This window comes from Neolamprologus multifasciatus, chromosome 14, assembly GCF_963576455.1.
Source record: "Neolamprologus multifasciatus chromosome 14, fNeoMul1.2, whole genome shotgun sequence".
In the NCBI taxonomy this organism is placed as follows: domain Eukaryota; kingdom Metazoa; phylum Chordata; class Actinopteri; order Cichliformes; family Cichlidae; genus Neolamprologus; species Neolamprologus multifasciatus.
This window is the reverse complement of record NC_140452.1, coordinates 37,242,197-37,264,750: the sequence shown is the minus strand read 5'-3', so window position 1 is coordinate 37,264,750 and position 22,554 is coordinate 37,242,197. Positions and strand designations below refer to the sequence as shown.

Sequence of the window (22,554 nt, the reverse complement as noted above, 5' to 3'; positions counted from 1 at the left end):
TGAATCAGAGCCTTCAGTAATATTTCTGGCTTGTCTCATTTCCTCCATGCCGCCTCCGTACAGTCCCTGGTGTAAATCATTCGTTTGTATTCAGTGTTTCCTTTAACTTTAAATGTCTGAACCAGGAAGTGAGAAAGGTTGTTGAGCTGAGTCGATGTCCGTGTCTTTACTACAGAGAGTTATAAAAACCTTCTGTCAGTCAGAGAGAAGTCTGGGCTTCAGCTTCACCTGCCTCCCATCACTGCAACCTGTTTGTTACCTGTAGCTGCTAAAAACAAGCTTTCAGCCCACCTGACCGAGAATCCACAGTCCAGTTTCTACCAGGAAGTGCCGGCCGTCTGCGTTTGACAACTATTATTGTTTTGGCTACCTGCCACAGGCTAGCCGACTAGCTGCTGAATCCAGTTAGCTTAAGCTGCAGATTAGAAAGTTAAAGGAGGAGGCTGGTTGGTACCCCGGGCGGAGCTTCATGTGCTATATCGGTCTGATCCGTATCACTTTGTGACAACCAGAGTCAAATTCTCCCATCGCTCATTACATAACCCTACCTTACTGATGATAATGATGATGATGATGATGGGAAGGGTTAGAGTTCGAACCCAAGGAGACTTCATGGAAGAGTGTGTGTGTGTCTTACTTTCGGATGGTTAAACGTCACCTGGGCTACACCTGAAAGAACAACATCCTGACCTGTCTTTAAACATTAACAAAACGCTCTGTTATAATCAGTGTTGGTCAAGTTACTTGAAAAAAGTAATCAGTAACTAATTACTGATTACTTCCCCAAAAAAGTAATCCTGTTACTTTACTGATTACTTATTTTCAAAAGTAATTAGTTACTTAGTTACTTAGTTACTTTTTAAAAACACGATTTACACCCTGAATAGGTGATAAAGTGATAGATCTTTCAGCCCAATTCTACTTTTTCTGCATAATCATCATACAAAATGTAATCAAATGGAAAAGTCTCTTTTTTAAAACTTGTTTTATTAGTTTTAATCTTTTAACTTTATGCATCAAGTAAAAATTTAATTATCTGCAACATTCTCTGACTGGAAGAAATTAGTTTAACATTTAAACCTATTTTCTGCACATTCCAGCACATAAAATAAAATATTTTTGTGTGTTTACACTCAGTCTTTCAAATAGATGCAAGTAAAACACAGCAGAAAATAAATAAAGTCAAAGACTAGCGGTCCTGTTGCTCTATTTTCACCTGTAAAGCAGGAGTGGGGTAGGCGGAGGGTTACCCTGGTGCAGGTGTGCAGCGGTCAGTGGAAGAATCCGCGAGTTTCTCTGTGAGTTTCCCATTACGTCGTAGCTACTCGGTGCTTGCTTGGAAGTTTAGAGGTTTTTTCACTGTAAAAAGAAGTTTTCTTCCCACGCACAACGGACACTAATGTTTTTGTCACTTTTTATGGAATCAAACTCAAAGTAAGGTCAGTACTTCCACGCTTTAAACGCTGCACGCTCATACTCTCTCTGCACTCGATATATGATCCATTGTTGATCTGCACACAGCTGTTGCCACGAACGTCGCACTCGCTTACGTCACTGTCATGAGACATTCTCGCAAAAAAATCACGGTTTTAGTAACGCAGCGTTCCTACGGGAAAGTAACGGTAATCTAATTACCGTTTTTGCAATAGTAATCCCTTACTTTACTCGTTACTTGAAAAAAGTAATCGCGTTACTGCCCATTTCTGGTTATAATCGATGAGAGTTGTGACACCACAAAGTCGGCTTTTAGCCAGCTTTCATTGCTGACATGAAACAGGCTCAATATGACCAATTTATTGGTTCTTTCTCAGCCTCACTGAGCAACGTGCTTAAAGCCATAAACACACACAGCCCTTTAAATACTAAAGTGTTCAGCACTCTTCTCACACACTTTTTTGTCACTGTTTTGTTTGCAGCAGTTTGCAATGCTTTCATTCTGTATTAGTTATTGAAACCGTTTAAAGAATCAGGATTTTCCTGCAGAAACCAGAAACAGAACGACCTTCATCCTTTTCGACTGTTCTCATGGAGGAGATGTGAACGTAGACGGTAACATAACCAAACGAGCTGCTAGGAGAAGCTGGCCAACTGTTTCTCAGTGGAGGATAATGACCGAGCTCTGCTGAGGCAGTGGAGACAGCCTGGTTCTCCCCAGGAGATCCTTTCTTCTGCTGATGTTCGATAAAGTATCTGAGTGTGTGCTCGTGTCGTGTTGCTCCTCCATACTCCCACAGAAGTTCTTCCCTCACCTGTCAGCAGCATCACTTATGGATCGCACGCTCCTGTGTTTTCTTTCCTCTTTGCCCTCCAGCACCATATTTATGATTCAGTACACAGTGTTATTTTTCTCCATTTGCACGGTTTGTACAGTAATAAAATTCAGTTAGAGCTGCATGACGTGAGGAAAATGTGCATCAGTAATGAAGATGCAAGAAGAAGGTTTGAAGTTTAGAAGTTTTAGCCGACACATCTTAAGTAAAAATATCCGATTAAGCTTAATAACCTGTAAAGAAAAAGATAACGATTAACGTACGCTGGGCTGCATTAACACCTGATCTGCCTGCATTAGACATGCTCATGCTTTCTCACATGTAAAGAGACGTCAGGTCTGCAGTGCATGTTTGCAAACGGCTTTCATCTGCACGATCTAAAATACAGTTTGCTTTCATCTTTCTATTGTATCTCAAATCAACGGTGCTGGATTGAAATCAGGTCAAATTCAAATCTGCGGTATTTCAACTGTTTCTTTGTTATTCCATTTTAAATTACACATATTCGTTTTGGCTCTGTGGCTCAGTGTCGTAGACAGTAACCGTGTTTGTTACTGTAACCAGGATGATATTGTTTGAAATAAAAACACAGACCGCTCCGTCAGCTTCCAACATGACGTTTTGAAGTGACCTTGAGCAAAAGGGGGTGGAGTGAAGTTGTCAGCTGATACTAGCTAGCTTGTTTGGCATGCAGACTAACACACCTGTTTGAGTTCTCAGCAACAGACTAACAGGACACGACCGTTTGGCTCTCGTGTCCTTGGCTGTTCTGTACCACAGCGGCATCATCTGCCCCGTGTTTCCATTTAGTGATGCAGAAACACCACAGAAAAGGTGGATGGACCCCAGCCGGTTGTGTTAGCACACCGGACGTCCTGGAGCCAGTCTCAAGAAGAAATATAGTTTTTGTTTTTTGTTCTTCTGCATTTGTCTCATTGTCACTTTATCTATATGTGCTATCTTGTTCTTGTTGGAGTCTCTGGGTTGAATGTGTTGACTTTAGAAAGTCCAAACAGGCTTTAAACCTGTCTCATAAAAACTTTCTGAGCTGTTACTAATTCTTGGAAAGTGTGGAGAAACTGCTGAATCAAATGTCACAACATTCGCCTGCAGTCCGATCCTTCAGTGACGAATCTTTGACTGCCTCTCTGTGTGCTGCAGTGGAGGAGTCGGACATTATAGACTTGGAGAAGCGCTACTGGTTGCTGAAAGCTCAGTCCAGAACCGGCCGCTTTGACTTGGAAACCTTCATTCCTCTCGTCTCTCCTCCTATTCATGCGTCACTGAGTGAAGGTAAGACGATACTTACTCAGTTTCATATCTGCATAGCTTTGCAATAATGATGAAGAAATGAGACCAAAGTTCTCACTTAGCTTTGAATCACGACCTCAGCAGAGAACACGATCTGCTTTAAGCGCTCCTAATGTTGCTGTTGATCTTGTTTTTCAGGCTTGTTTCACGCCTTTGATGAAAATCGGGACAATCACATCGACTTTAAAGAGATCTCTTGTGGGCTCTCCGCATGCTGCAGGGGGCCTGTTGCTGAGAGACAGAAATGTAAGGCTCACTGTGGATTCACATCCACACAGACACCCCACATAAGTCCCACCGCTGCCCATAACAAGCCCGTTTCTCAGTTGAAGCTGATATCCAGGGTTTAAATGTCCCGATTGGTCGGTACAGTCATGGACTGTTCTCATCAGGACTTCCACTGGTGCTTGAAATTGCATTTGCACTGGCAGCGTGTTGGATTTCCTGCTCGTACACTGAACAGCATGATGCTTCGGCGTGGTGCTTCATCAACATCATAAACGTCTTTTTGCTCTCTTTCACTTCCAGTTTGCTTTAAAGTGTTTGATGTGGACCGTGATGGGGTTCTGTCTCGAGATGAGCTTCATGAGATGGTGGTGGCCTTGCTGGAGGTGTGGAAGGACAATCGGACAGACGTACTCCCTGTAAGTAAACTCACGCTGTCACACGCACGCACACAACCCTGCAGAGCGATCAAGGGTGAACGCAGCATTGAACTTTCATATTTCTGCCTCCTGGAGCCTGACTCATGCACAGACCTGTGCTCTGGGCGCAGGCGTCGTAATTATAGCAGTCAGAGGTTTTTCTTTTTCTGATAGCAAAATATTTTCTGATCTGTTTAAGAGACGTATGCAAATATTCACATTCGCATCGGTTTAACAGCTGATGTTTCTCCCTCCTCGTGTGCTTTTTTTCACTAGTTTTGCATTTGGTTAGGGGCGTTACTGGTAGCATTAGGCGACACCTGCACCCTGCAGAGGTTGCACAGGTAGTTCAACTCCTCCAGGATGGCACATCAATATTTTGCCATTGCCAGAAGGATTGCTGTTTGCTTCAGATCAGTCTGAAGAACATGAAGCAGATTCCAGGAGACCGACAGTTACTCTAGGAGAGCTGGACACGACTCCGGAAGGTCCTTAACCGTCAGCAGTAGGGCTGGGTATCGTCACTGATTTCTAGAATCAATTCGTTTCCGATTCACAAGGTCCCGAATCGATTCGATCCACGATTCGATTTGAATCTGGGAAATTTTGACAGTCAGAAATATCATAATTCAGATCAGTACATTTACATAATTTTGTATCTATAAAAAGGAAGCTGACACTTTCCAGACGTTATCAAAGGTGTGAGCGTCACAGCAGAAGCCTTTGTGTCAAAGCAGCTGAAGATAAAACACAGAAAAACATGAAGGTGATTTTCCTGTTCTGGGATTTTATAGAAATATTCTGCAGTACATCAAAAACGAAAGAAAACCGTTAATCAACATATGAACATCACCTCTGATGTTACAGCGGTTTTATTACAGACACAGCGTTTTGCATTTTGTTTCATTTTAAAAACTTTAAATTTGTTCAGAAGCCTGTTGAACGGCAGAAATTAGGTTTTCTTTTCGGAAGTATGTAAAACGAAAAAAAAACCAGCGGCTGACAGCCTGTAAACAACGGTAGATTTGTGCGTAACAAGCAAGCGAATAATGAAGAAAACAGACAAACAGAGACAGAGAGAGAGAGAGAGAGAGAGAGAGCTGTGCATGAAGTGTGATTTTTATCCTGGTGGAAGCAAAACAGCAAAAGTCAGAGTGAGTTCATGACGATGTTTATGTGAAGCGTAGTTTGGATCTGCTTTTGCTGCTGGTTTGGTCAATATTGTTTGGAGAGACATCAAACGAACAGCTTTATGATCAGCGCAAAAAGGCCGTGAACACAAAGCGCCCACAGATCAGAATCAGCGAGCTGTCGGCTTTCAGCCCCGACTGTGAGAAAGTCACATCTCACTGATTCTGATTCGCGGGTCGCGCTTTGTGTTTGTGTCTTTGTGCAGAATCCGTGTTCCTGCTCTCATTTACTGTTTTAGCTGTTTGGTGGTTGTTGAAATTTTGTGAGGTTTAACCTGAGATTCTGGCGTTTTTGGCAAAATAAATTTATATTAAAAAATCGATTCAGGATTTTAATGAATCGATTTTACGTTATCCAAGCCAGAATCAATTTTAATCGATAAATCGATTATAAAACCCAGCCCTAATCAGCAGGACCGGTATCTGCTCCTTTGTGCACGGAGGAACAAGATAAGCACTGCCAGAGCTACAAAATGACCTCCAGCACTGGTGTGAATGTCTCTGACCAAACAACCCATCATCCTCTAGTGGTCCACCACTGTCCATCACTGGCACCTTCTGTTTTTCACAGATGAGAGCAGGTTCACGGGCTAGTTAACGGCACCCTGTCTGCCATCAGGTACCAGCATGAACTCCACTGACCCACTGAGAGACCCTGCTCTGGTGTAGTGGGTTCTTACTGGTGCACGACAATGCCCGGCCTCACGTGCTGCAAACACGCAGTCAGCTACCAAAGGATGAACGAAGTGGTGCCGTCCACTGCTCCCATGCTCACCCAACCTAAAGTCTGAGACATCAGAGCATCGAGTGTCACCAGGTTGCAGACGAGGTGCTTACTGTGTTTTGCTGCGTGCTGATCTATTGTGTTGCTGTTGCAGGAGCTGCAGAGTAGTGTGTCAGACATAGTAGAAGACATCCTAAAGATGCACGACACAACTAAGGTAAGACAGCTCCATGTTATCATCGTTGGTACACAGTCCTGTGCAAAACCTCTGAATACATAAATGCTCATTAGTATTCATGATTAATTTTTAAGGCTTTTAAAGCGTCTGCAGCTTTAAAGAAGTCGTTGCTCTCATTCAGAAAAAGCAAACAGTTTTCATGCAGCTGTGTGAGTGTTTGCTGCTCAGCACACTGACAATGACCTCGCAGTCCTCAGCCACCTTATCTCACCCACAGCTATTCGAAGGTGTCACAGCAGTGTTTATTTTCAGAGTTGCGTGCCTGATTATGTTCGCCTTGGTTCTATTTCACTCTCCACCAGCTGGGTCACCTGACCCTCGAGGACTACCAGATCTGGAGTGTAAAGAGCGCTTTGGCCAACGAGTTCCTGAACCTGCTTTTTCAGGTCAGCACCCAGATGCTACGGTCTTAAAACTCACACCGTGTTCACATTGAAGTTGAGTATTTATTCGTGTTCCTTGTGTATTTTCATCTTTATCTCGGTTCAGGTGTGCCACATAGTCCTGGGGCTCAGGCCTGCTACTCCGGAGGAGGAGGGGCAAATCATCAGGTACCTGTCCTCTCCACCTGTCCAGTCATTGTTTGGTTAAAAGGTCCGATTTGTGATTTTTTCCACTGTGTGTGTGTGTGTGTGTGTGTGTGTGTGTGTAGGGGTTGGTTAGAGAGGGAGAGCAGACATGGGCTGCAGCAAGGCCAGAACTGGTTCCTCATCTCTATGCTGTGGTGGCAGCAGTGGAAAGACTACGTTAAATATGTAAGTAGTGTATTAACCCTTTAAAACCGGTCAGAGCGGGCACGCTCCATTTTGCATAACTATTTTTAAATCCCGGTAGCTCTGCAACCACGTGAGCTAGCGCAATAATTTTTTTTGCATATGAAACCGGAGGAGTTGTACTTACATCTTATGCCATCAGCTTGTCCTCGGTCACAGTTTCCTTCCACATATAGCTTTGCAAAAACTGCATAAAAAGCACTTGCAGCAACAAAAACATAATATTCCAGAAACACGCTTTGCCGATCCGATCAGCTGTTTGTAACACTTCCTACTCCATCAGTGTGAACTATCGCATGTCCGCCATGACCTGCCCGAAACCGGAAGTGACGTCATTTTCGCAGAAAAAAGAAAAAAGTAGTTTTTTCCCATCAGGGCCTCATGAGCCTATACTGGTGTTTTTAAAAGTTATGTTTGACTTTATGACTTTCTGTGTGGTTTCTGGGATGCTTAGGACTCATATTGCACTGCTGGAAATAGTTTATTTTGATGCATATGCTGCTTTTTTGCAAATTTGCATTATAATATTTATTTTAGTTTTTCCTGTAGTGTATAAAAATTGGTGTATTTCAAAAATAAAACTATGAAGACACTCAAAATAAATTTCCTGTGGTGGGAAACTATTTTGTGCAACTTTTTTGTATTTACAGTTTTGAGGGATAAGCCTCTTAAATTTCTCTAACTAGAAATATATGTTAAAAAAACAAAAACGATTTTAAATTTTTTTGTAGTTTATTGCACTTTTTTGCAATTTATGTAATTACTATGCACTTAATGCAGACATATTATTAAAAATTTAGGCTGTAATGGTTGTATTGATGTATAGCAACTTGAAATGCTCCCAAAAATGGCTCCACAGCAGGTAAACATATAATATAAGTTCTGGCGGACTTGGTTCTATGGTAGGTCTTAAAGCGTAGCTGCTAATAGCTGACAACACTAACATATGTTAGGCAGCGTCCCATGATGCTGTGCGGTGAACAGCACAGGATCGAATATTCAGCTGACGCTCTTTGAGTCGCCTTTTCTGCACAGAAACAGGAACTGGTCAAAATCTCATTACTCCATACATTTGATTATTCGGGGCCTTTTAAAGTCGAGTGCCTTGTTTTCACCTTCACCTCTCATTCACTCTCATACATCACTACAAAGCTTAGCTACAGGGCGTTACACGCGTGACAGCTGTCCTCTTATTATTTATGTCTCGGGTGGTATATGTATTTATATTTTCCCCCACTTAAAAACATCTGCGGCAGTTTCTGTTTCCATTCATGCACTTCCAGTCAGTAGATCAGACTCATCGTTCATCTTGTGTAACTTCACTGGGACAGAAGCAGTGACCATCAGCCAGTAAGATCAAACGTGATAGCGGCTTTCACGGTAAACAATCTTTCCGATTGGCTCGTCTTCCCCTCAGGAGCATAAGGGCATCGTGGTGGAACAGCCATCCATCCTGAGCTCACTCAGGACTCCAATGGCCACGGCCACCGTCGAGCCTGCCCTCCCTGACAGACTGGGAGGACCGGCCACGTCCGGCCACGGCAGCCCCACCGAGGAGAGGTCACCTGATGCCGTGTCCAGTGCCTCAGAGGCTACAGAAACTGGTCAGTCCACACGTCTCTTTATAGAAACGGATTGTAGCTCAAAATGAAAATCCTGGGTGTTATTTCTGTTTTATGTATTTGTTCTGCTCCCTCTCTGCAGCACTGAGCCCACAGGTAGCCTCAGCCACAGAGAGCTGTTTCGCACGTCAGCACAACGTCTCAGACAACAACAATCAGTGTTTCTCTGGAGCCAACGGCCACCTCCCCTCCCAGCTGGCAGCACAAAGACCCGGAGCCATCGACAACCAGCCTCTGGTCACCACTGACCCCATGAAGGCAAGAACTCAGTATGGCTGTAATAAGGTTACAGCACGCGTCCTGTATCACGTTCACAGCTCAGCTGGAGCGTATGTTTGACACGCGAGCTCAGAGAAGCCGCTCGTTCCCTCCTGATTTGCATCATGTTTTACAAAGCTGTGCGTCTAACAGACAGATGTGGTCCTGGCTTTTGACAGTGAGGGCGTCTGCAATCTTTAGCACGTGTAAACAAACCAAAGCCGTATGCACCAGATTCTTTTTCGGTTTGTTTTGGAGTCGCTCCTCATCTGCGGGGCCAGATGGTGCCTCTCTTTCCTTTTGTCTTATCTTTCTGTAATCATCGCAGCATTTCTGCTTGTGCGTAGCATCAGGGTGCTGTCTCTTTTTATTATGTGTAATTCAGAGAGTCAGACCAGCGCCTTTGTGCCCCGAATGCTGATGTGTGTCCCGTGTCCTGTGCAGGCGCCCACGTTAACGATGGAGGGCGGCAGGCTAAAACGCTCCCTGCAGCTGCTGCCTCGTAGAGACTTTGAGACGGTGCCAGAGCCTGTGTGGCGGGCGCTCTACCACTGGTACGGTGCCAACCTCAGCCTGCCGCGACCGGTGAGTGAACACAAGCTAGTAAACTTCACTTTCACTGTGATGCAGTGCCTGGGAACAATCAATCAGCTGCTGGGCTGGAGCAGGTCGTCCATGGCGTCCAAACAAACGAGTGTGTAGGCAACACTGCTGAGTGCACTGGAAGTTAAAAAGTAGCTGCTTTCTATACAAACTCAATAAAAATAAATACAGCAAATGTGTGTTTTTGTACTCCGTCGCTTTTATCCAAGCATGCACAGAGAACCACGACTGTGACAGTCATTAAATGGACTGGTTCTTATAAAGCGCTTTTCTACTCTTTCTGAGCACTCAAAGCGCTGTACACAACTTGTACATTCACCCATTCACACAAGCACATTTTTCCTAAGTGCTTTCTAAGTAACATTCACACACACATTCATACTCCGATGGACGCATCGGAGAGCAATTTGGGGTTAGTATCTTGCCCAAGGATATTTGGCATGCAGACTGGGGAAGCCAGGGATCGAACCACCAACCTTCCGATCAGTAGATGACCTGCTCTACCACCTGAGCTACAGCCACCCTCATTAGCACCGATGTGCTGGTGCAACACCCTCTGACGTTTCCACGAGTTACCACACTGCCGTCAAAATTCAGGTTTATTTATAAAGCTCCAAATTGCAACAACAGTTTCCTCAGGGGGCTTTATAATGTACATAAGGTCATCTGTTGACCTTCAGTAACATGTTCTCTCAGTAAATATCCTACTTTACTAGTATTACGTGCATTTATTGGACTCCAGTTTAGCTGAGTAGAAGTCACATGGTTTCAGATTAAAGTTAAGAGTGCAGATGTGCTGCATATCTCTTGTTTTATGTTGATTATTAGTACAAGAATGTTTCATGATCCTTTGAAATTCCCTCCCCTGCAGGTAATCTTGGAAAGCAAGACGGGCCAGCCGGAGCTGGAACTCTTCCCCCGCTACCTCCTCTTCCTTCGCCAGCAGCCGGCCACGCGCTCCCCCCAGTCCAACATCTGGGTCAATATGGGTATGACCAGCCTGCGAATGTTCCCACCGAATTTACCCCCCACAAGAGGTAACGTAAGCCTGCAGCAAGACCAGAGCAAGCCGTCGAACAGTGCTTCGTTCAGCAACCCCGCATCCCCCGCCTCCTCTCCGTTAATCTCCTTTAAGTTGACTGATCCAACCCAGGCGATTCTCTGGATGCTGATCAGTCTAACACTGGAATAATCAAAACGTTTTATTTTCATCTACACAGCTCGTTGTAGTGTTATTCAGCAGGTGGAGCAGTGAGCGGCGTGATCGCAGTCGCCGTCACCTCAGTCTCCCTGCGAGACTTTCAGAACAGTTTCCAAAATCAGGAAACTTCAGGGAAACCCCAAACACGTTATCCATCACCACGTAAAGAAAGGTGCTTCCTGTCAGCTGAAAACCTGTTGCTATGGTAACACAATACAATGGTTTTCTCACAGATCCGTGTTGTGGACAACGTCAGATTCAATTCAATTCAATTTTATTTATATAGCGCCAAATCACAACAAATGTCGCCTCAAGGCGCTTCATAGATACAGAGAAAAGCCCAACAATCATATGACCCCCTATGAGCAGCACTTTGGCGACAGTGGGAAGGAAAAACTCCCTTTTAACAGGAAGAAACCTCCGGCAGAACCAGGCTCAGGGAGGGGCGGGGCCATCTGCTGTGATTGGTTGGGGTGAGAGAAGGAAGACAGGATAAAGACATGCTGTGGAAGAGAGACAGAGATTAATAACAGATACGATTCAATGCAGAGAGGTCTGTTAATACATAGTGAGTGAGAAAGGTGACTGGAAAGGAAAAACCCAATGCATCATGGGAATCCCCCGGCAGCCTACATCTATTGCAGCATAACTAAGGGAGGATTCAGGGTCACCTGGTCCAGCCCTAACTATATGCTTTAGATGTTTAAACTAAGAAAACTATGAGCTCATTTTGAACACGTTTAAAACACTGAGACTGTGGCGAGTTCACAGCTACGCAGCTTCCTGTCTTCCTCAACAACAGCCTGTAAACAGACCTGAGGACAGCAGTGATGTTTTCTTTCTTGTCTGAGACGACTCCACCTGCTCCTGTGGGCTCTTCAGTTATTTTAAGAAGTGTTTTTAGTTGGTCAAAGGTCTGGACTGCCGTTTTAGGGCCCCCACTCTACTAGTATGAAGCCACGCTGTGGTAATACATGCAGTGTGCAGCACATTGTTCCAGTGCACTTGCAGCTTCTAACTTCACTGTAACTTTCTGCACTGATGGTGTCAGATGTGAAACCTGTGCTGGAAGGGCTCTGACCGTCAGTGGCCCCTCTCTGCCCCCTTTAGTCCGGGGGACACAGCGTCCATGTCCCATAAAAAGCTTCCAGTTTTGATTCGTCGGTCCACAAAGCAGTTTCTGTGCCATTTTAAACCCATAAAGCCAGCAGCCTTACTGGGTCTGGATGTTCATTTCCTGATTCTTCTTTGTTTGATAGAACTTCAACCTTCATTTCTAATTATTGGATGACATGAACACATGGCAGCAACATTGATTTTTAGCTTCGTCAGTAGTTTCTTTCTCCAGATTCTTGGACTCACAGCAGGTGTGAGTGAGCTGTAGGTAGATGGCTGCTCAGCCATATGAGCTAAAACGCTCCCGGTTGACTCTATTTATAGACCCGCCCACTCACACAGTAAGTGATGCCTGATTTTCAGCTCGGCGGTTCATTCTCTCTTGCATAGTGTATAAATGGACACCTGTAAACACTGCGGCGAGATGACGAGGCGAAATGCGTAGGCGTGCGTAGTCACTCAGCTGTAATCAGATTGGAGATGCTCGGCGCTCACCCCGAGCACTAATCAAGTCAACAGATCGAGTTTCTGGTCACAGGTTTCACAGAGCTGAGGTTTAGCTTCCATCGTGACTCGCGCTACCTGAGCAGCCGCTGTCGTTGCTGAGCATTCAGACCTTTGGTTAGGCATGGAGTCGCGTATCTGATATACTGTAGATCTCATTTATACCTCATATTCCACAGGATGTCATCCTGACAGCTGTAGGCGGCAGTGAAGCATCACACCAAGTTTACAGGATGCTTAATTACAAAGCTGTGCACATGAAAAGAAAAAACCCTCCAATCAATCTCGATCGTAACAGGACTAATGTTGCCTGGTTTGTGTTTGATTTAATTTGATTGACCAATCAAACCTGCACCGATTGCCCTTTTCTTGCTGCTTTCTTACAACTAATCCTCAGTCAGCAACATGCTGCTGTTGGTACCGATCGGCTGTTTGGGTCTGTGAACAGATGAACAGTGATTATGTGAGAGCCAATGGGAACAGACGTTAGTGTGAATGAATGATTACGTCCGAGCGTGTTGGGGTACGTCACTGTTGCTTTCTTCGAGCAGGTAACGTGCCATCCCCCAACGCTCCTCTGAAGAGGATGCTGGCCTACACGGGCTGCTTCAGCCGCATGGGCACCATTAAGGACATCCACCTGTACCTGTCGCAAAGGCTCCGCATCAAGGAGGAGGACATGAGGCTGTGGCTCTACAACAGTGAGGTGAGGATCGAATCTCTCACAACGATCCCGCTATTTAACCCTGGAGACACACACTGTTGTTATATTTCTGGGCTCTGATGAGATTGTTACGACCCGTCTAGGGCCAGGCAATGACATGAGTGAGGCACTCGCTTCCCCTCCAAGACCCACAGGAAACAAATCCGTTAGTTTCAATGTGATTTATTTACAATGTGAAAAAAAGGAACCAAAATGGGAGCGTCAACACTTCAGGGTGAGCCAAGGCCAAAACAATAAACAAAACAAATCTACACAAACCCTGCACCCCCGACCTTACCAAAACAAAGTCAAAAATAAAGACAGAGTCTGACCTCCTTAACCAACTCAAAACAGGAGAAAACGGCTGATCAAAAGAAACGGCAGCTCACCCCTACCCACTCCACTTCCACAACTTTCAAGCGCACTGCAGCCAGCAGCTGTTGAGGAGAAACGCGAGGACCTCTCCCGCTGTAGCGCTCCAGCCTCCTTTTAATGGGCGGGTCCTCCAGCTGGAACCAGTCACGTCGGTGCAGTGTATCCACGCACCAATCGGAGCAGGGCCCTGGCACAGCTAAATTAACACACCTGCACAAAACAAACACATTAACATGCAAGTTCGTAACAAGATATCAGCGATATGTCTGCTTTGGTTCAGGTTTCCAGAGAAAGTAGAGAACAACCAGAAACACAACAGATGTTTGCAGCGTTATTAAGGAGCTTTACTGTCATGAAGCTGATGAGATGTTTAAAAGGAAACCGTTTCGTAGGACGGAGCTTCAGATGAGAGTGCTGGACAGACCTGGAGAGATTATTGTTTATGAAGGCCGTACAAACCTTTATTAGTTTTCTGCAGCACACTGAATGCAAGGAAAATGTATCCCCAGTGTCAGAACACTTTCAGAATCCCAAAGCGCACATCCAACTGTTGTTTAGTATGTTTAACAGGGAGAAATCCACTGTTTTTAAAAGTGTTGTGTTCAATTTCTATCGAAGAAAGCTTCAATCTCCTGTAGGAAGCATCTAGCTGCTACAAAGCAGCCAGATGCTTCCTGTAGACATTATTATGTAGCTGAGAGTTAGGGGTGGTGGTAAGTCTGAACTTGACTGCATGTGTGCAGGAGATAGTTTTGCCCCCCAGGACCTTCTTGCAGATTAACCCGGCCCAGACCACAGCTGCTTTTAAAATAAGCTGACACAGAAGAAAGCTGAGCAGAGCTTATTAGCCCAGAGCTGAAAGAAGTCAAAAGTTATTAAAAAGCCATATGAACTGCAACCAATCTTCTCCTGTTTCCTTTACCTGTTGTCCACTAGAACTACCTCACACTTCTGGATGATGAAGATCACACACTGGAAAGCCTGAAGATCCAGGATGAGCAGCAGCTGGTTATCGAAGGTGTTGTTTCTCTGCAGAGTCGCTGATCGTTCTGTATCACGGCACAGCAGAGTGGAACAAACATGTCTTTTGTTTCTCCACAGTCAGGAACAAAGACATGAGCTGGCCTGAGGAAATGTCTTTCATTGCCAACAGTAGTAAGATGGACAGACACAAAGGTACGTTTAAAGAGCTGTGCGACCGCTGACATGCTCTGAGAGGATGCTAACTGTAGCAGACAGGTGTGAATCTTACAGTCACCAGTGTGGAATCACAGCAGTGAAGCAGCAGAAATCTCAAAGCCCTCTCTGAGGTCAGAGGTGTGACGGGGAGCTGCAGAGTCGACCGAGCGCTCACACAGGTTTGGCTCGTGAAGGGTTACAGCAGCGCAGGGTGACACAAATATCCAAAATACTGTTTCTCAGTGAGATCACGCCATGATATCCTCCTGATGGTTAGAGCATGTTTGCTGATTGTTCAGGTGTGGGCTCAACATTTAATACACCTGATTATGAAGTTTGTGTTCATTAGCAAGTCAGGCTCGTTGTAAAAAAATCGACGTATTTAATTTTTCTGCTTTTGCCTCTAAAGAAAAGGCTCTGGAGATCATTTTTTGGCCTTTGTACAGCTTTATTTGAAAGGGTAGAGTGACGAGTGTGCGGGGGGGGACATGCGGCAAACGGCCACGGGTCGGATTCGAACCCGGGCCGGCCGCTCTCAGCCACGCGGCCTCATATGGTTGCTTGCTCATCCTAGTGAGCTAAGGCGGCGCCCGAGCTCTGGAAAATGTTGAACTCCAAAATCCAAAAAGTAACAATAACCAGTGCAGATTATATCACTAAATACATTTTAATAATAATAATAATAATAATAATAATTATACAGAATTATGTCTAAAGAGGAAAAAAGGATGTTTTTAACCCTTTGATCCATTTTTAAAATTTGTATAAAGTTTGTTGGAGTTCAAAGGTTGTTTGTTTCTTTGTTTAGGTGTTTGTTTGTTTTTTGAGGACAGTTTGGCCTCATGTCCTTTATTCTCCAGCAGAAATTCTCATATGTAAAGAACATATTGAAGTCATAAGTGCTTGTATGTATGACTCATTTTAGGATCTGAACACGTCTTTGTGTCCCAACACAGTTCCCACAGAGAAAGGGGCGACTGGCCTCAGTAACCTTGGCAACACCTGCTTCATGAACTCGAGCATCCAGTGTGTGAGCAACACCAAGCCTCTCACAGACTACTTCCTCTCAGGGAGACACCTCTACGAGCTCAACAGGTGCCTTTTATTCAAAATATTTTTGAGTATTTGTGGATATAGTTTACAAAGAAAAACACAAACTGTTTATAATGAATACAAAACAACAACGAGGGGAAAAACAAAAACATTTTCATTTTAACTAACTTTTGTTTTTTTTGGTGTATCAATAGAACCAATCCTATTGGGATGCGAGGTCACATGGCCAAGTGTTACGGCGACCTGGTGATGGAGCTGTGGAGCGGGACACAGAAGAATGTAGCTCCACTCAAACTCAGGGTGAGAAGTTGCAGCATTTCCAATAAATTAGAGTTTCTGAGCAACATGTGCAGGCGGGTGCACATCCAGAGGAGGCCACAGAATATGTGATAGTGTGGATTTTTGGCTCAGCTATGTTTTGTCGTGTTTATGTTCTAATCAGAGTTTATGATTCGTTGCTTTAGTGGACGATAGCGAAGTACGCCCCCCGTTTCAATGGCTTCCAGCAGCAGGACTCTCAGGAGCTGCTGGCCTTCCTCCTCGACGGCCTCCACGAAGACCTGAACAGAGTCCACGAGAAGCCGTACGTGGAGCTGAAGGACAGCGATGGTCGGCCAGACTGGGAGGTGGCCTCTGAGGTCAGAGTTCACACTGCTGATTAATTGGAGCTAGAATAAGTTATTTTGGTTAATAAGATAATAAACATATCTGGATTATCATTTTAAACATTTCACAGTAACGGGGGAGTCCCTGAGCTTTAATTCAAATGATAGATGATAAATATAAAAACAAACAAAAGAAAGAGAACTTCTGGCAATTTAGCCTTTAATTAGACGTAGTAGCAAAGGTTGGTCGGTAATGATCTGGGCGGGGTTTAAACCCACACCTCTGCAGTAGCCTCACCTGCACAGCCAGGTGAGCTGTAGCCTTCAGCCGGGTAAATTGTGTTGAGACTTCCAGGATCTTTGCTCGAGCGACTGAGTTCAAACTCTAAAGATGAACAAACTCTCCTGTCAGGGAAGCCGGCTGTGCTTAGTTCACTGTACAAGTAAAAGCTGAGAGCTTCATACGAGTGAATGCAAAAGAGTGATGATGTTCATAATTGCTGAACGTTACAGTACTGAGTGAAATACTGAGTCTGTGTGTGTCCCTGTGGCGTAATGTTGCAGGACAATCGGAGCCCCGCAGCCTCGCTGCAGGTGATCTTGGCTAACGTTTGGAAGTTGCCAAATATTGCATCAGTGTTGTTTCGTAGCACCCTGAGATTTAAGGACAGGAGACACGTTTTTTTTCCACGAGTCTTCCCAGAAATTGCAAAAAAAATCAGGCGTTCTTGCAACAAACAGCTTACCTGGTATTGATCAGGTTTCATGTTTTCTGGCTGATCACAGCTGTCCACTGGCCACCGCTGCTCTCTCACGTGCACGTGCATATTTAACAGGAAGCTTCTGCTCAGACACTGGTTATATTATTGTTGTATGTTATTGTCAGGTTACTTTTCAAATGTGTTCCACTACAGATTACAGAGTATATGCCCCAAAATGTATTTTGTAACGTATTCAGAATATGTTACTCACTCAGAGTAACATATTCTGAATACTTTGGATTACTTAATATTAGAGATGGACCGATCCGATATTACGTATCGGTCCGATACTGACCCAAATTACTGGATCAGATATCGGAGAGAAATAAAAAATGTAATCCGATCCATTAAATATCAAAAAAGCTCCTCACAAAACTTGCAACACGGCTCATAACCGTAGAACGTTGGAGCAGTGTGGTCACGTGATAGAGCGGCTGTGTGTATTTGGAGCCTCGCTACCAAACTCCGAGGAAGTTTTCCCAGAGAGAAGTAAAGCAAGTGTGTAAGTTCATCTCTGAATGTTTGTAAAGCATTCCAGCGTTAAGCTTAACAACAGATATATGGAGCGACTGCCTCTTCTTGCTGCTACTTCAATCATGAAACTGCTTAATGATCAGCTGATCGGCTTTTCTGTCATGAGTCCGTCTCTCTTCTTAGTTTTTGGCCCACTTTGCACCAGAAAGAGGAAACCAGCGGCTGAACAACAGCAGCACGTTTAAGCTTGATAAGCTGTTGTTAGACTTTATTTAATATTATTTCTACACCAGGATCTTTTTCTACGTAGCTGACGGCTGGTAACTGTGCAGGGGCGGATCTAGCAAAGTTTAGCCAGGGGGGCCGATAGGGCATGAACAGGGAAAAGGGGGCACAAAGACATACTTTTCATTCTTATTCTCATTTAAAATGTCGAGCTTTTAATAAATAATTATCCAAATCTTACACCCAAAGTTTTAATCTGATGTAAAATGTATAGAAGTCCATTACTGTATATAGTAACTGTTAAGTCTAATATACCCTAGTAAGCTATAGTACTTTTTCCTTTGGGAACCATCTGTGCAGTCTGCAATTCTGTTGAAGAAAGATGTTGAATCTATTTAATTATTCTTGAAAAATAATTTTTTTCACACTGCATCAAATTAAAGTTGATTACATCGATTAAGCATCATGAGGTGGAGGGTGGTTCCCTATTTTTTTTTTTTGCTGGGAGTTTGCAGCCCTATTAGTTAGGTTGTTTAATATTTCTGCTAAGTACTCTTTAAAATACCAGAATAGGGAGGATGGAGCAGGTTTAACTTTATTAGATTGATCAGTGTTGCTGAACTATGAAATATTTTGGGCGCAGTGTATTTTTTACATACAGGTATAACAGAATAGCTTTAATGTTGTTATTTATTTAAACTTGAGTATGAACTTATACAAAATGCAGCAAGATATAAAAAAACGTTTTTATTGATTAAAAAACACTATATCGGATTCATATTGGTATCTGCAGATATCAAAATTTATGATATCAGTATCGGACATAAAAAAGTGGTATCGTGCCGTCTCTAGTTAATATATTATCATGCTGTTTACAACTACGTGAATGTACTATTGCTGTGTGATTTATTACTGTTACTGAAGGTTACTCTCCACACCAACACCAACTAGATGTTTAAATCTTAATATAAATGAGTAACAGTAGGTGGACATTAGGTAAGGCTGCACTTTCTGCAGCGATCTCGTATAGAAACTATTCCGTGCTCATATAAAACAGGTCCGCGGCTCCGAACCGTAGTAAAGGGACCTCTGGCTAATACGTCGGGTTCATGTCGGGCTCGTAGCCGAAAACTAGCTGTACTTTGTTGTCTGGGTCAACTTTGCTAGCAGAGACAGAGAGAGGCGTTGAAAGGCTGCTCCAACGGAGCTTATTGTTTTTGGAGGAAAACACGAACACGGTGTACAGTCGGGTCTTAACAGCTTACTTACAGCTGGGCTGTAACACTCTGCCTTCATATTAAATCATTTTTGAACAATAATTTAAAAAATATTTCTTCACGTCATTATGAGACGTGAGATTGACACACGGGCATTAGAGCCTCGCGTGTTTTGTTTGGGTTTCCACCGACGTGGAATTATGAAGAAATAGAGAGGGGGCAGCCTAACGTACGAAACAGGAAAAGACCGCCGAGTAATCCCTTTATTTCAACAAAGTAACTGTATTGTGAATACAGCCTTTTTAAATGTAACTGTAACAGAATACAGTTACTCGTGTTTTGTATTTTAAATAACGCTGGTTCATGTACTCTGTTACTCCCCAACGCTGCTTATTGTTGGTTACATTTGCTGATTTCTGTTTTTGCATGTTTGCTGTTTTTAGATCACCAAATCATTTTTATTATTAGACAAAGAGAAGTGAAGTAAATACAAACTGCAGTTTTTAAATGTTGACTTCATCTGTGATTAAGGGAAAAGCTGCCAACTGTTATATTTTTAATTAACTGATTGCTATGAGTCCTGTTGTCACCTTAATAGCACCTCTGAAAAATCTTCCAGCCTGCTTTGTTAAAAAAGCAACAATCTAAAGAAACTGATGAGAAACAAGGTCACTGACACTTTTCATTGAGGAAAGGATGACAAAGTAAGTTGTAAGGCTTTGGGACTCCAGTAAGTGACAGTAATGATCCACAAATGGGAAAACGTGGAACAGCGGTGAAGCTTCCAGGATCAGCCAGGCTGAGACTCATCCAGGAGGTCACCAACACACCAGAACAACAAAGAACTGCAGGTCAGAGGTCACGATTCAACAGTGAGGAAGAGATTGAGGAAAAAATGGCATCTGTGTTTAAAGAAATCTCTTCTGGCATTTTAGTTTTTAATGAGATGACGAGAACCAAAGAGAGCACAAAGGCTCGTCTCACATTTAGCCAAAAACATTCTGATGATCGCTTCTGGGGAAATGGACTGACGAGACAACAGTTGAACTTCCTGGAAGGTTTGGGTTGCGTTACATGTGGTGTGTAACTAACACAGCAAGAACATGACAGCAACAGTCAGACAGGGTGGTGGGAGTGTGATGGGCTGCTTTTCAAAAACAATAAGAAAGACGTGAGCTTAAACACTCATTGTCCTCACTTCAAATCATATTTACTGTCTTTTTTATACTATTTATTAATTTTTCTGAAACACAAAAGGTCAGAGGTCGGTGTCTGCAGTGGCACTAATCACATTTTATCTGTTGGTGTTTAGTTATTTGTTACCACATCAAGAAAAAGAAAGAAAGGACGTCTTCAGAGGGAAGGACTTCTAATAACTGTAGCTGAACTATTTCAGCTCACTCTGTTGAGAGCTCTGACTTCTATCCTCAGGCTTGGTGGTCTCAGCTGAAGAGCGAGCCCCCCCCCTCTTTAGAGGGGTGTCGTTCATTCACAGCCTTTGTGATCTGTTTGTCTGAATCGGAGGATAAGGCTCCGTATTGATGTTGGGATTTACAGAGTTAACAGGATGATCTGGTGACGGTCTGCTTTGCTTTCTCCTCTCAGGCGTGGGAGAATCACCTGCGTAGGAACCGCTCCATCGTGGTCGATCTGTTCCACGGACAGCTCAAGTCTCAGGTGAAGTGTAAGACCTGCGGCCACATCAGCGCTCGCTTTGATCCCTTCAACTTCCTGTCTCTGCCTCTGCCCATGGACAGCTCCATGCATCTGGAGATCACCGGTGAGCAGGCCGATGAACAGAAATCAACTGTGCTTCAAGTTAATGTTTCCTGCTGCAGAACTGGTCAGTGTTAATGGTTAAAGGTGGAGGCAGACTGGCTAGCACTGGGCTGGACTCCCTTTTTGCTTCAGAATAAAATTCTTAGTGTCTCCGATTTTGGTTCTTATTGACATGATGGAACAACACAGTTGCTGCAGATTTGTTCTCCCATCCCACCACATCCACAAAGCTGCTCCACGAAACTGACAGTAGGTCATTCTGTAGGTCATTTCAGTGCATTGAACTCAATGACAGGTTTGAGAAACCAGTTTGCGATGATTTAAGCTTGTATCCTACTGGAAATGGCTAGTTCGTCAGGTTACTTTTCAACAGGTGATAAGATGTACCACAATGTAAGGAGTGCTCTGACACGCTGATAAATGGTTTTTTCCTTTCTCGCAGTCATTAGATGAGATGATAAGGCAGTATGAAAAAATGTTCCTATTAAGACCGGCTCCGACAGTCTCTGTCGTTGTGTGCTTGGGCAAGACACTTCACCCGTTGCCTACTGGTGGTGGTCAGAGGGCCCGGTGGCGCCAGTGTCCGGCAGCCTCGCCGGAAGTGTGACTGTACATAAAGATTAGGGGTGCAACAATACCCCTGAACCGTTCGATACAGTGCTTTCGGTTCGGTACACATATGTATGGAACAATACAATTTTTTAAATTTATTTTATCAACTTTCCTTCTGATGATGCAGTCTGTGTTGAGCGCTCAGTGGATCTGCGCTCGACAGTGCAGCCTAGGCGGAGTAGTCGAACGCAGATTCACTGAGCGCAGGGCAAGCTAGCAAGACAGAAGCTAAGCTCGTTGCAACATGGCAAATTGAACCTCCCCCACCCTCATTCAGATCTGGCGTTTGGAACTATTTTGGTTTTCATGTGACGTATGACCCTGAAGGTAAGCGCGTCATGGACAAAAGTAAAACAGTATGTTGGATGTGCCACGCAATGCTCAATTACATGGGTGGGAACTAGTGCGTTAGCGCAGTTAGCTCGTTAACGTGTTGGCCGTCCAGTCCCACGCACGGGGCGATCCGCGGTAGCTCGTTAACGGAGATTTGCCGTGTTGTGGCGTTAACGTCAGATTAACGCTGACAGCACTAGTGTGAACACAACGAATATGACTGCACATTTACTCCGACATCATCCTAGTGCAAAGACAAGTGGAAGCAGACAAAAACAACAAGCAGCATGCTACAAACTTTACCCGAGTCATTTAGACAGCCGTTAGCACATGATTCTCCTTATGGGGACCTGATATGTTTAATATGCTGCTGAGAATATAGCCCAGAAGAAGCGTATAGTATAGCTTTTATTTTGGAAAGAGACATTTCTCTGTAATAAACTCTCTTTTCCAAAGATGAGGGATTTCTCCATCAGATAGATTTATTTTTTATTACTTTGTTGTTTCAGCAAAATTAAATGTAAAAACTGTACGTTTGAGTTAAAATATATATTTATAAGTTTAATAAATGACAAATTAAAAAGGCATGAACATTTTTTTGTATCGAAAAAATATTGAACCGTGACACCAAAGTATCGAACCGAACCGAACCGTGAATTTTGTGTATCGTTGCACCCCTAACAAAGATCTTTCATGTTTCCAGCCTGGAGCTGACCATGTTTCCCTCGTTCAGCCTGTCTGAAGCCCTACAGCAGTAATGTGTCCTTCTTATAGGAGGTTCACC

General features: G+C 43.9%; 1 protein-coding gene across 4 annotated transcripts in view; it reads left to right on the top strand.

Moving 5' to 3' along the window:
• usp32 (ubiquitin specific peptidase 32) overlaps positions 1–22,554 on the top strand; it is a 75,169-nt gene that overhangs the window by 39,967 nt on the left and 12,648 nt on the right. For 3 of the 4 annotated variants that reach the window (XM_085184473.1, XM_085184470.1, XM_085184472.1), the window contains 18 exons: positions 3,432–3,563; positions 3,720–3,827; positions 4,110–4,225; positions 6,294–6,356; positions 6,680–6,763; positions 6,867–6,928; positions 7,030–7,132; positions 8,568–8,754; positions 8,855–9,030; positions 9,475–9,615; positions 10,505–10,670; positions 13,006–13,160; positions 14,469–14,550; positions 14,634–14,708; positions 15,668–15,806; positions 15,959–16,064; positions 16,229–16,402; positions 20,652–20,826. In XM_085184473.1, the coding sequence (XP_085040599.1) occupies positions 3,432–3,563; positions 3,720–3,827; positions 4,110–4,225; positions 6,294–6,356; positions 6,680–6,763; positions 6,867–6,928; positions 7,030–7,132; positions 8,568–8,754; positions 8,855–9,030; positions 9,475–9,615; positions 10,505–10,670; positions 13,006–13,160; positions 14,469–14,550; positions 14,634–14,708; positions 15,668–15,806; positions 15,959–16,064; positions 16,229–16,402; positions 20,652–20,826 (2,244 nt within the window). The remainder of the gene's footprint in view (positions 1–3,431; positions 3,564–3,719; positions 3,828–4,109; positions 4,226–6,293; positions 6,357–6,679; positions 6,764–6,866; positions 6,929–7,029; positions 7,133–8,567; positions 8,755–8,854; positions 9,031–9,474; positions 9,616–10,504; positions 10,671–13,005; positions 13,161–14,468; positions 14,551–14,633; positions 14,709–15,667; positions 15,807–15,958; positions 16,065–16,228; positions 16,403–20,651; positions 20,827–22,554) is intronic. The other variant, XM_085184471.1, reaches the window with a different exon arrangement.